General features: G+C 38.7%; 1 protein-coding gene and 2 long non-coding RNA genes across 23 annotated transcripts in view; 1 reads left to right on the forward strand and 2 right to left on the reverse strand.

Annotated features, from left to right (window-relative positions):
* LRRC7 (leucine rich repeat containing 7) overlaps positions 1-12,338 on the forward strand; it is a 197,191-nt gene that overhangs the window by 11,852 nt on the left and 173,001 nt on the right. For 18 of the 20 annotated variants that reach the window (XR_014527770.1, XR_014527771.1, XR_014527772.1 and 15 more), the window contains exon 2: positions 6,988-7,041. The exons of the other annotated variants lie outside the window; for them this stretch is intronic. Coding sequence is in view for 15 of the 18 variants with exons in the window: in XM_083510422.1 (XP_083366548.1) it covers positions 7,026-7,041 (16 nt within the window). In the remaining 3 variants the exon portion in view is untranslated. The remainder of the gene's footprint in view (positions 1-6,987; positions 7,042-12,338) is intronic. 20 annotated transcript variants of the gene reach the window in all.
* LOC310710116 lies at positions 1,017-8,877 on the reverse strand. Its single transcript, XR_014527815.1, has 4 exons — positions 8,745-8,877; positions 8,304-8,385; positions 2,183-2,234; positions 1,017-1,186 (listed from the first exon to the last, which is right to left on the reverse strand). It is a non-coding gene; the product is annotated as an uncharacterized lncRNA (long non-coding RNA).
* The window catches only part of LOC310710113, a 61,357-nt gene continuing 58,754 nt past the window's right edge, over positions 9,736-12,338 (reverse strand). For both annotated transcript variants that reach the window (XR_014527811.1, XR_014527812.1), the window contains one exon: positions 9,736-9,844. This is a non-coding gene — a long non-coding RNA (uncharacterized lncRNA). The remainder of the gene's footprint in view (positions 9,845-12,338) is intronic.

A 12,338-nucleotide genomic window follows, 5' to 3' on the forward strand; every position in this document is an offset into this window, starting at 1 on the left:
TTCACCCCCCCAAATAAACATGACTATCAAGTACACAGTGGCAATTATAAATTTTGAATTCAATAGATATGAAAGCCTTGCTTCCAAAAATAGCAGTTTTGCATGCTTCCTCACAGAGTCTGCACTTTTAGATAATTAACTTCTGATCTGCAGCACTAGCAAGGTTTGGATAGCTATTTAGGAAACAGAATATATTCATACTACTACTTGTTACTTACTCCACATCCAGTTCACTCCCACTTCTAATTTTTGAAGCTGCATTCACATGATGTTAGTGACAATTCATATCGATCCTGTGGTTTCTTGACAAATACTGCTGTTTGGTGCATCCCCCTCCCCAACCAGCTTCAGACCGATGGGAAAGCAGGATGCTGAGTAAGCAGCAATGTGAACATATCCAAACAGCTGTCTTGTAGGCATAGATAAGCATGCAAGCACAGATGACGGTGTAATAGGAGTTCTAGTGGGATTGCAGGGGCAGGGAAACCAAAAAGGTTGTGTGTGCCAGGGGAAGACATCCCCACCCTCTCTCTAATGTTAACATCTCGGTGTACATGCACCTTGAAACACAGTGTGGGGAAATTGCCCCTATGCTTAAAAAAATATCCTCACTAATGTGAGCATACTCTTAGATAGGAAATAAACTGCGGCAGAATCTGATTGTTTTGGGGGCTTTATGGCAATGAGTTTGTGCAAACTGTTAAATCTGCTCTGTAACCTGGGGGTATATAATGTTTTAGGGTTAGACCTTTTTGACATTTGAATTGTGTGGCTTTTAACTGTGCAAGCACTCTAGGACAGTTTAAAGGTTTTATTTCTTCACAAGGTGATCCACTGTGCAAATATTTAAGATCTATAAAATTGTTCTGTAACACTACACTGTGCAGCAAAGACTGAAGTAAATGGGCTAACATACTTCGTAATCTCACAATATAAATTCCATGGCTAGCTAAAATTTTGAGTTAGTTGCAAAAAAGAAAAAAGCTGAAGGGTAAGAAAGAAAAGGGATGAGGTCCAAATTTTAGAGGCAAATTATAAAACTGATAATGTGAAAAATGGAGCTAGATTTGTAGCAATAATGTACTGATGCTGTGTTGTACAGAATCAAAAATATTGCGGCATTTATTTGGGATATTACAACTGCACTGAGCCTGGGTTGGTCCATACTGTTCGTTGTGCTTAAGTCCTGTTGAAATCAATGTGAATTAAGTCATTACTAAATTTTCATAGTGAGTTCATTGGGACCTAAGTCCTGAATCCAACCTATTATCTCCACCTACACATATTTTTGATGCAGGTCCAATATTGTTAGGATTGCATAATGATGATAATGAGAACTTGGGGATAGCCCCCAAAGTAGTCTGCTGTTCTGGTGTATCTTTCCATCCCTTTCCTCTGTAACTCGCTCACATAGGTATCTAGAATATGACTACAGTAGGCCATTGAATCTGCAGCTGAGGCTGCTGTTGCCTCATTCCTAACAGAGACTTTGCCTTCCCACCAGAGTGAAGACATGATATATCTATTGAGTATAAAGGACATTTATTAATTAAATGATCTTCAACAAGCAAGCAAACATGAATGTAGACACAGTATGATTTGAAGCCATAGGAAAGCAAAGCCGAAGAAATCCGTAAATGCTTTTACCCTCAGGTGCCTCAAAATCCTTAACATGACTTTTGCCAAGGATCAAACATTTTGCCCAGACGCCAGTCTACATGACCGAAACATTCTATTAGTAGTATTAGCAAAACAACCAAATGCAAATCTGTTGAATCATCGGTCAAATTGATCGTTTGAATCAGTCAAAACCAATTTCCCAGTATGAAGTATGTGAAAAAACACAACACATCCCCCCCCCCTTTCAGCCAATAAAGCTATCAGCTACTCCCATACTGGTATCAAATAGCAGGACTAGCTGGTGCCCCTGTGCTAGGAGAAGCAGAAAGTGCAGAGACTTAGGCTGCTATATACAGGCCAGCTCCTGCCTTTTGTTGATGGACAGTGTATGGTGCCCTATGTGTCAGAATGCACAAACATACTCCTAAATTGTATGTCTCTACCCCAGATGCAAGATGCAGTGTGGCAAAACCAGCCTCGCTATAGCAGTATGAATCAGCATTTTCCCAAGGGTAAGACCATTCATAAAACCAGGCCACATCTAGCAGCAGTTCCTACTTACTTTAATGTTCAGTTTTTTCTCAGATGAACTTAAAAGAAGCAATATAATAGTCCTATTGAGAAAAAGAAGCAACATAATAGTCGTGTTAAGAAAAAGAACTTTTGTTGATAGTTTTTCTCTTTTTGAAACTCGGGGCTTTAATCCTATAATAAATAAATCCCCTCACCTAAACTTCTGGGGCTTAACTGCTAGTGCTATGTTACTTCTTGGAATGAAAACATCAGTAAAGACGATAATAGTGCAGAGAGAGAGACAAAATATATATCAGAAGTATCTGTAGAATAGGTAAAGGTAAAGGGACCTCTGACCATTAGGTCCAGTCGTAGACGACTCTGGGATTGCGGTGCTCATCTCGCTTTATTGGCCGAGGGAGCCGGCGTGCAGCTTCCAGGTCATGTGGCCAGCATGACTAAGCCACTTCTGGCGAACCAGAGCAGTGCATGGAAATGCCGTTTACCTTCCCGCCGGAGCGGTACCTATTTATCTACTTGCACTTCGTGCTTTTGAACTGCTAGGTTGGCAGGAGCAGGGACCGAGCAACGGGCGCTCACCCCATTGCGGGGATTCAAACCACTGACCTTCTGATCAGCAAGCCCTAGGCTGTGTGGTTTAACCCACAGTGCCACCCGTGTCCCTGAATAGCAGTAGGTAAACTAGTTCTTCTGGGATTGTGTCCATTGCACAGCTAGTGCAGTAGGAGTCCTTCCTCCCTCCCCTCTCTCCCTGTACTCCCCTAAATCTGCTCCAGAGGATCCCCCAACTGTCTGGAGCAGATTTTTTAATGTGTGGAGGTTGCGGGGGCGGCGGGGCGGCGGGGCGGCGGCGAAGTTCTGTTATGCAAGCAGAAGTCTGTTGACTGAATGGAATAGCAGCAATGGATACAACCCAAAATTTGTAATTATTCTCTGTTTTAGAATAAACTATTCAGATTTCATGAGTTACTATATTGCATAGAAGTATAAACTAGTTAAAAATGTTGTAAAATCTTGTGCATACTGTAATAAGCAAACTGATAGCATGTATCAATTGGAAGTGCTATTTTTATTAGGCTTAAATTTAGTGTCAAAGGGACTTTCATATTTAGCTTTTTCCATGATATTTTAAGATATCTGAGCTTTTAGAGTATTCCTGCTAACATACTAATAAACTAATTTAAAGTAGACTTTTTAAAAAAATTGTGTTTTTTAAATATCCTTTACATCTCTATTAACATAATTTTAAAGCACAAACAGACACCCCCCTCTTTGCTTAGTCAGCTTTCATGTCCCTTTTTAAAAATAGGAGACCGATTTCCTTGCCTCACAGTAATTTACTACAGGCCAAGACACTAAGAACAGGGACATTATTTTATTAATTAGATTCCTCTCTTTTTCCTTAAAGGAGGCAATATACCTGTTTTTTCAAAACAGTTGTGATTTTTATCTTGCCAACTATAAATTTTATCCTTTGTTTTGTTTTAGTTATTTAGTTTATGAAAAATCTTAATCAACTACTGTTCTTAAAAATCTTGGAATTGATTGGATTACTAAACACTTGCCACATAGGACAGCTCGCAGCTAAGTTTAGGTAGAAATCTGATGGAATATTTCTTTTCTAAAATAGTGTATTAGGAAGACCATACCTGTTGTGACTAGGGTCATAGTACATGTAATTACAAGTGATATTTGTTCCGGGTGAAGTGGTCGTCTGTCACAGCTGCTGAAGCAAGTAAAGTAGGTCTATATTATCAATTATTAATAATTTAGTGCTCATCAGAGTTTGTTTATGCATCCAGGAGTTTAATTACTGGAGAGGCATTTGTGCTTGTTTGGAACTTGTATATTGGGCTGCATAGGAAGATGTAAGCTTCAGTCAAGTGGAGAAAAGGGTGCACCGTACTTCTTAACTACAAAGTACAAAGAAATGTGCTGTTTTAGAGAATAGGCCATATGATTGCCCTAGAGAAATTGGTATAAGCTACCTGCTAGCTTATGTCCTTATCCTTTGGACTTCTTACTGTTTTATGTTGATGCTGCTGGCAAATTCCTGGAGCTTGTGTCAACTTTTTTGGAAACTGTTGCATAGTAATTTACTTATTAAACTTTCTTCCCCTTTCACTTGATGATTTCCATTTTCTTTATGAATTTCATGCACATCGTATATACATGATTTGGCATATGGGAAGGAGGAGAGCCTCGGAGTTCTCGTAAATAGACAGACAGTGCTGCATTTATTAACCAACATTGTGCCATTTCAGGGGCTCTCAAAGGGGGTCCTAATATATATTATTTTAAAACTGTAAAAGTCCTGCAGTATATTAAAATTCAGACTTATATCCAGTTGTAAAACTTAGTGTTTCAGCATATCTAACCTTGTGCGGAAGATACAGCAGCAGTAAATTGATGTAGGTAGTTTTCAGGACTGTTCCAGATTAACATCTTCTAACCCACAAGGCTGAACATCAAAACACAAATTTATTTCCAAGTGGAACAAATGAGAGTAATACTCTTCACATCTTCTCAAGAGTCTACTTATACAACACAGGCAGCTGTTGCAGGTCAGAGAAAGCAAAAATAAATATTCTGTTCAGATGATGGTTTCAATGGGATTTTTACAACTGAAAGAAACTAGGTCAATACAAAGGGAATAGTCAGAAGTTCAGATTTGCATATCATTCAAAGTGTCTTTTTATTTGAATGTTTTATCAACAATGTTTTATCTCTCAACTAGCTATCAAAACTATGAGTACAATCCGAACAAAATTAAAAATTTAAGTGCTACAGAATTTCAGTGCAAGACTTAAGCTTAATGTTCCTACCTTAAAAGGCTGCTATGGGCTATTTCACATTACATTAAATTCAGTTGCTCAACCTTCAATATGATCATTTCACTTATGAATCATAGAGATAGTAGAAAGAGAAACAAGGGAGAAAATTACACAGAGGTTTATTGCACTTTCAGCCTAGGATCAGGTCAGTACTAGGACAAGTCATCTCCTAACACCTATAGCTTCCTCATATGTATGCTAATCCTTGAAAGCCACTGCAGTTTAACCCAGTTCCTTAACATGCTTGCAATACTAGCCTTTCATGACTTATTGAGAATTGGATCTGACAATGTTGCTTGTGTGTGTTAGGGAGGAGGGAGTACCACTGGTTGATGACATGTCATGCTCCTTCTGGGGTAGTTTGTCTACCTTTGGTCTCCACCCTGCACTCAGCTTTCACTTGTAGCTCCTAGAAGCTGTCAGCATGCGACAGCACCCACATCCCAGGAAATGGCTTTGACTGGTCAGCTAAACCAGATGAGGGTAGCCGATAGGTCTTAAATCCTCAGTGAATTAGGCACTTCCCATGCATGTGAAGACGGGCTCTGGTAGATTGAGACTAATAGTGGGTCCAGTGGTCAATAAGACTGTTTCTGCACATGCTGTAGAGGGAAGTGAGGGGTAGATGGGGCTCATCAACCTGGGAAGGTAGCTCATCTAGGAGAAGGATAATGCTGAATCTAAACCTCCACTGCCTTGTGAGATATCCACTGCCTTGCAGTATATCTTCAGGAGAAGAAAAGGCTAAGGAGTAAACCCTACGCAAACCTGCAGTGAAGTCCCTAAAATGGTTGGATGGTGCCTTGTATGCCTCCTCCTGGCAACTCCTGCAGCCAAGTTGCTGCCAAACATATTGTTCTGCTTTTCTTCGGACCATATGCACGAGGCTGAAATGAGTCTTGTCATCTAGGTCTTGTCCAGGACCTCCATACACAAGCTTGTGCCCCAGGGAGGTCACTTTGCTGCTACTAACACAGCAGTTTGACTTCACCCACAGAGGCGCCCTTCATTGTCTTTTGAGATGCCAACGAAACAGAGCAGAACACAGAATTCTGAAAATTAAGTTTGTCAGCTCTAATGTGTGGGAACAGACAGATGAAATGTGGAAATATCTGTGGTTTAGGGAAATGTTTATCTTTACATTTTTCTTTAATGCATGACTTGACGGGTTCCTTTTGTTTCATTTGGAACAGTGCAAGGTAAAGGTTATTGTTGGGGGGGACGGACAGCAAAACTGAGAGTCAGACCTGTTGGGAATGCTTCCTTGCTTTCTGTTTGTTATGTTTTAAGATAGGCCAAGGACTGCCTAAAAAAGAGAGGGTTTGTTTTACTGCTTAAATAAATGAACTGCTTCAAATGAACATACAATCCGAATAATGCTTACTCAGAAGTACGTACTAACACTTGGGAGGGTTTACTTCAACTCCCATCTTCCCTAACTATTGGCCCTGCTGGCTGGGGCTAGAGGGGCACAGATTTTCCTTCTCTGACTTACATGTACTTGTGTATAGAATTGCAGCATTGCCATACTTGCACGGGTAAATGAAAACAAGGGAAAAGAGAACTGAAAGAGGCAAGAAAGAAATTTCTATTTTTTTCAATCATAGAAACCTTCATTGTTTAGTTCCAACATGAATGTAACTCTCTACTGTGAATTATCTGTCATTTAATATCTGCTTTATAAATCTGGATGGAATAGAGTTAACTTGTTTTACTTCTGCTAGGAAGGATTGAAAATCTTTTTAATTGGATTTCTTACATGCTTTAAGTGATGACATCCATGCTTTTATCCACAAAATAAGGGACTGTATTTTATGGCCTCATTCTCTCACTTTGATCAGAACACAGTCCCAAACTAATTAAGTACAGATAATAAAATACTCCCAGAATGTGCACCCTGGCTCAGTGCCACTAAAAGAACTTGCACTCATTTCTGTGGTTCAGTTTTCCAGGGCACTGTCTGATGTTAGTGCATTGGTATGTTTGTTTTTGTCTACAGGTTCACAACTTATTTCTACTCGATATTAGGAGCAAAAAATGATGGAATCTCTGGGTAAGAACAAGATGGTTTTCAACTATTTACATATATTGGTTTTGCAAGCAACATTGATATGTTTCTGTAGCACTTACCTAATTGTTAAGTAATATGGTGATAAGTAATATGGTGATAACATTAGCACACCTTTTAGATTATTCATATTGTGTCTCATTCCAGGCAGTTCCCCTACTTGTTCTAAATTCTTCAAACTGAAATAATATCTGATGCAACTCTGTTTCTCTTATCTGTGCAGCTATGCATTTGAACAAATATGTTCCTCACTCTCTGTGTTCAGATTATGTATAGTGAAGATGATGATACCAATATAGTTCTCTTTTTGTATCATGATTCACATGACTACTGAAGTCTTGAACTGGTATTTGTTTCCTAGAACTAGTTGTAGCAGCAGAGCATATGCATTTTAATCCTTTGATTTCACGTGCTTCTGGATTTGAGGGCTGCTTAACCCAATAAGGATTAAGAGCACGCACAACCATGTGTAAATGGGAAATGGTCCCTGTTTGTCACTTCATGATTGTCTACAGGAACTACACTGTGGCTCTGTTAAGAGCTGCGTCTAATTTGAGGGACAATGTTGCGTCTGTGCATATGACAGTTACTGTGCCTAACAGTCAGCATGCATCATCGTACATTCACCATTTTCTAGTGCAGTGTTCATTTTTGCATTGTTCCATGCGTTCCTATTTTGTTTAAGATCACAGCAAATCCAGCCGCATGCTACTATTCAGTTCTTTCCCCCCAACTCCAAGGTGCATTTTGCCTTAGTACCCCTTTTCTGTTGTCTTAAGAAGCATGGCTTTGACTTGTGCACTCATATATGGATGGGTGAACTATACGTCTACTTAAGCACATCTTCACATTATTGTTCCCATGGATGCCATTTTATTAGCATGTTTTAAAATCAATCTAAATTTTTAGTAAATTTTAATTTCTACTAAACTCCCTTTAAAAGAACAACAAACAGTATTTTTACTTTTTGTAAGAAAAATGATTAAAACCCGCTTCACGTGATGCCTTTCTGGCCAGCACTGTTATAGTGACCTTTACTATTTATTTTGTGGGTTGGTGGTGGTAGGGAAGCAATCTTCAAATGACAGTAATAGTAAAATAACTGTTGCCTCCTTTTTTTAAAAAAAAGAAGAAGGTATCTGCAATTGCACCTTAGTAAAACTGTATTTTAGTGCAAATTATAGAACTTATAAACTGATTTTTAAAATGGCGTCCTCAGAATTATTAAAATTGTCTTTCACACTAACCTTTACTCAAACTTGTCCATGTGATGATCAGGTAGCAGCCGTCCCTCTACTTGTTGTGTTGAAAAAGAAAATCATAGGATGTCTGAAATTTGTTATGTTTGACATAGGATTGCTGAACACATACAGGATGTATTATTCATCCTTGCAGCAGTTTCATAGTTTCCTGAAGCCATATTTTGGCATAAGCAGCATAGATGGTTCTAGTGCCATCATTTTGTAAATTCCAAGGCCATCCATATTAAGCAGTTCTTTAACAAAATTTGGTTTCTCAGATTTTTTTTTTTGTTTAGTTATTTATATAAGGTATTTATATACTCCTTTTTAGGCAAATCCACAAAATGGTTTACTTCTTTTAAAATAAAAACAACCCACAACCAGCAAGTACATAATAAAACAGCCAAGACAACTTAAAAAGAACCTTTTTTGAAAGCCAAATCTTACCTCCCCCTAAGGTCAAGATGATCCTTGAATGGCCCTGTGGTGGCAGTTACAGGGGGACAGCTCAGCTAAATTACCAGAATTTAGAATCTATTTTCTTCCCCAAGGGATAGATGTTTCTTGAGTAACCCTGTGATGGCCAATGGAGAAGGATATAGAGATAAAACAAATTCAGCAGTCCTATTCTGTGCAGCAGTTCTGATCACACTCTTTGCTGCAGATGTCTTTTCTTATTTGAAAGGAATACAGGCAGCCAGCATGAGCAGTTCAAACAAAGCATATATTGTAGATTGAGCTAGCTCTGAAATTCATGCTTTTAAAACTGTTCATGCTTGCTGTATAGTCACTAAGATTTTCAGATATCTTGCTAAGATGGATAGATGAGTGAAGTTGCTGTTATTCCCAGATTGCAGCTCATAAAATTTGTATGAGGGAGATCGTAACTCTGTCGCTTATAAAAACTGCACACCCAGCAAAAGCATCGTCAAGATCTGTTTGTATCGGTACAGATGGAAAAAACTTGCAAGTGTCTCCAGTTATGCGATACCCATGGTTTAAGTTGCCTCACAGTAATTTTCAGGATGCATTCTAAAATAGCCAGGGAATTCAAAGTGTTTGATTAACATAAACTTTGAAGGCTTGCTTTTCTATTTTCTCTAGGTATAAAACTGCATCTTATCCTATGCCTAATTCCTTAGAAATAAATCCAGTGGTTTAGTGGGGTTTACTTTCATACAACAGCATTAAGGGTTGCAGTATTAATTTGCATGCCACCATTGCACTATATTGCACTTGACTTCAGAAGTAACTAGAGGTGTGGCTATTTGCAGTTGTTTTAGCAGTGACCCATCATGCTAAAGGAACAGCCAATACGACATTTGCTTTATCACAGCCTGAGAAAATCAGCAAGAGCAAGTGAATTATGGAATATAGTCCATTTCAACATCCTTTTATAGCAAAGTATGCATAATACCTTTCTTGTGGCAGCACTTACCCTTTTGGAACTTCAGACAAATGTCTTATCTATTGCCTTTTTGGTCCTTTTGGTCTATTGGTCCTTTTTTGTACCTTCATTTTTCAGCAAGCCTTGTCCTTGTCTATATCTGTATTGGATCAGAAGTTGTTTTTATTGTTTAATCACCCTGGGATCTTTCATGGGAAGCAATTCATAAATGTAATGAAATAATGAAATAAAAATAAAACATATAAATGAACAGACTTTGTTGGATTCCACCCCTACATCTCTGTCAAATATGGGTAACATTCTAGTGATGGTAATCTGTCTTCCAGTTCAGTGACAGGCCAGGTGCTAGCCATGGTTTGTACTGCTCAAATTTCCATCTTCAGTTTGGAATAAAGCCTATAAATGTGCTGGCATACAGACCCCATGATGTTTACAGAGGAGATGATACAGTGGAACAATGATTAAATGCAAGAGTTGATCAGCAAGATGATGAGTGTGTGTGTGTGTGTGTGTGTGTGTGTGTGTCAGTGTCAGTGTCTGAGAGAGAGAGAGAGAGAGAGAGAGAGAGAGAGAGAGAGAGAGAGATATTGTGGTGTTACTCTCCCATTTTCCCAAGTGTCTGGTAGAATATAGTACTGTTATTTTAAAATTTTATTTAGCACTTTAGATTAACTTTTAGGAACAGAAGGCAGTGAATAAAGCCCTGGAACAAGAACCGTATGTCAACAAATTAAGCGTGATGTTCTCAAGCTGCTACTCATAAGAAACTCAGTGTTAATGTGCTTAAATTTTAAACCAGAATCAGTTTTTTTGTTTGATTAAACATGAACTATCATTTGAGAGAACCTTGTTAAGAGACAAATTCATAACTATTTCAATGTATCTTAAACATACTTTTATAATTTTGAAGAAGCTGGCCCAATACATTTTGCTGCTTCAGGCAAAGAACAGGGCCACCCCTCCCAGTTCCACCTAGAGCAGTTGACCAAATGGGCAGTTAAATCTTATTTCAACACTGGCAATGGGACAGCATCCCCAACTGTACTTGAGAGCAGCTTCTTCAGGGGCAGCAGGTGTCATGTGAGAAAAACAATGCAAATGCATATGTGATGCCCACTGAAATGCAAGTCCTTTGCATGCTGGCTACCTCTCGGCTTCCTCGCTTGGTTGTAGGCCTTAATGGTGTTGTAGGTGGCACATTGATAGAAGGCAGCAGCAAGATGAGGCTGCCAGCCAGTGTTGCTATCATTGCAGTGCTGACTTTGAAGAATGGAAATGGCTACCGGGGGGGGGGGGGGGGACAACAACTTGGGATGAATTGCTCCCCAACCTCAGCATCCAGTGCCCGGATAGCTATCTGCTAATCTTCCTAATGGCAGGGCTGGTCCTGTGAAGAGGTGAATGTAGGATGTATGAAAATAATACATGCTTACATGTGCTGAGAACTTCAGTACTGTATACAGATGTGTATGTTTCAGTCAAGGGAAGCTTTGAAAAAGTTATAATCCTTGGAAGATAGAAGGGTTAGCCTTATAACTCTTGCCAAAATATTGCTTGATTGGATGCATTGCACATTGTTTGCATAGTAATGGGAGACAGAGCAACTAAATTATTAGGGGAATCTTTAACTTTTAAAGTTAATAAAATATTATATGCATCTTCTAATTACATCACTAAGAGTATCCAGTAGGTGACTGTGGCACATTCCATCTGCTATTGTCACCTTCTCTGAGATACAAGGCATTAAGTCAACATGTCCAAGTCTACAATATTTCCAAAATCAGCTGAAATTCAAGAGAAGATACATTGGCAGCATGCTACTTAAACTTCTGCACAAATGGATGTGTATATTTGTATACCCAAGAGGCAAATCTCAACTAAGGGCAAGAAAACCTTAACGTTACTTCCTTTGAAACAGTTCTTCCTTCGGGACTTTCTTGAACAACCAATTTCACACTGTTTCAAATGTTACCATGTTCAATTGTGATGCTCCTGTAATTGGTGCTCTGTAATTGCTGTTCTTCCCACCTTTCAAGTCCCAAGTAATATGTTTAATGTCAATGCCGTCAGCTTTTCAGCAGAAATTGAAGTTTGGTGCCAGATTGAAAACTCCAGAACAGTGTAAATTTGTGGTGATCATATTCAACAGGATTAAATGTTTGAGAAGTCTGTTTTTAGGACTTGATGAATTTAGTTGCCTAGCTAAGATAACATGGCCAGATATTTATGGTATAAGAAGCTAGAACTGGTAGATTGGGATTGGGGAAGTTATGCTTTGTTGTTTGTTTTGTTGAAGCCAAGTATATTAATGGGAAGAATATGTTCAAAGCAATGTTCATACATAGGATTTTTTTTCAGGTTGCCTTTTCTAAAGAATCAGTCAGTTAAAAATAAGTAAATCACTATGTTTTTATAAAGAGCATAATAATTGCTATTTTTTCCACAGGGTTACTTGTTTGTCCATGGCTCTTACTAAGCCTCTGGGAGTGTAGTTAAAAGGGCAAGGTTCTCATTTGCATTTGTACCTCTGCCTTCACTTAGAATATATAGCATTCATCATATGTACATCTTTTCACAGCCTTGAGGCATTGGCAGAACTGCCTATTTTAAGGTTAATGTTTGTTGAGAGGCCA

This window comes from Podarcis liolepis, assembly GCF_965112155.1.
Source record: "Podarcis liolepis genome assembly, chromosome: 6".
NCBI classification, from domain to species: domain Eukaryota; kingdom Metazoa; phylum Chordata; class Lepidosauria; order Squamata; family Lacertidae; genus Podarcis; species Podarcis liolepis.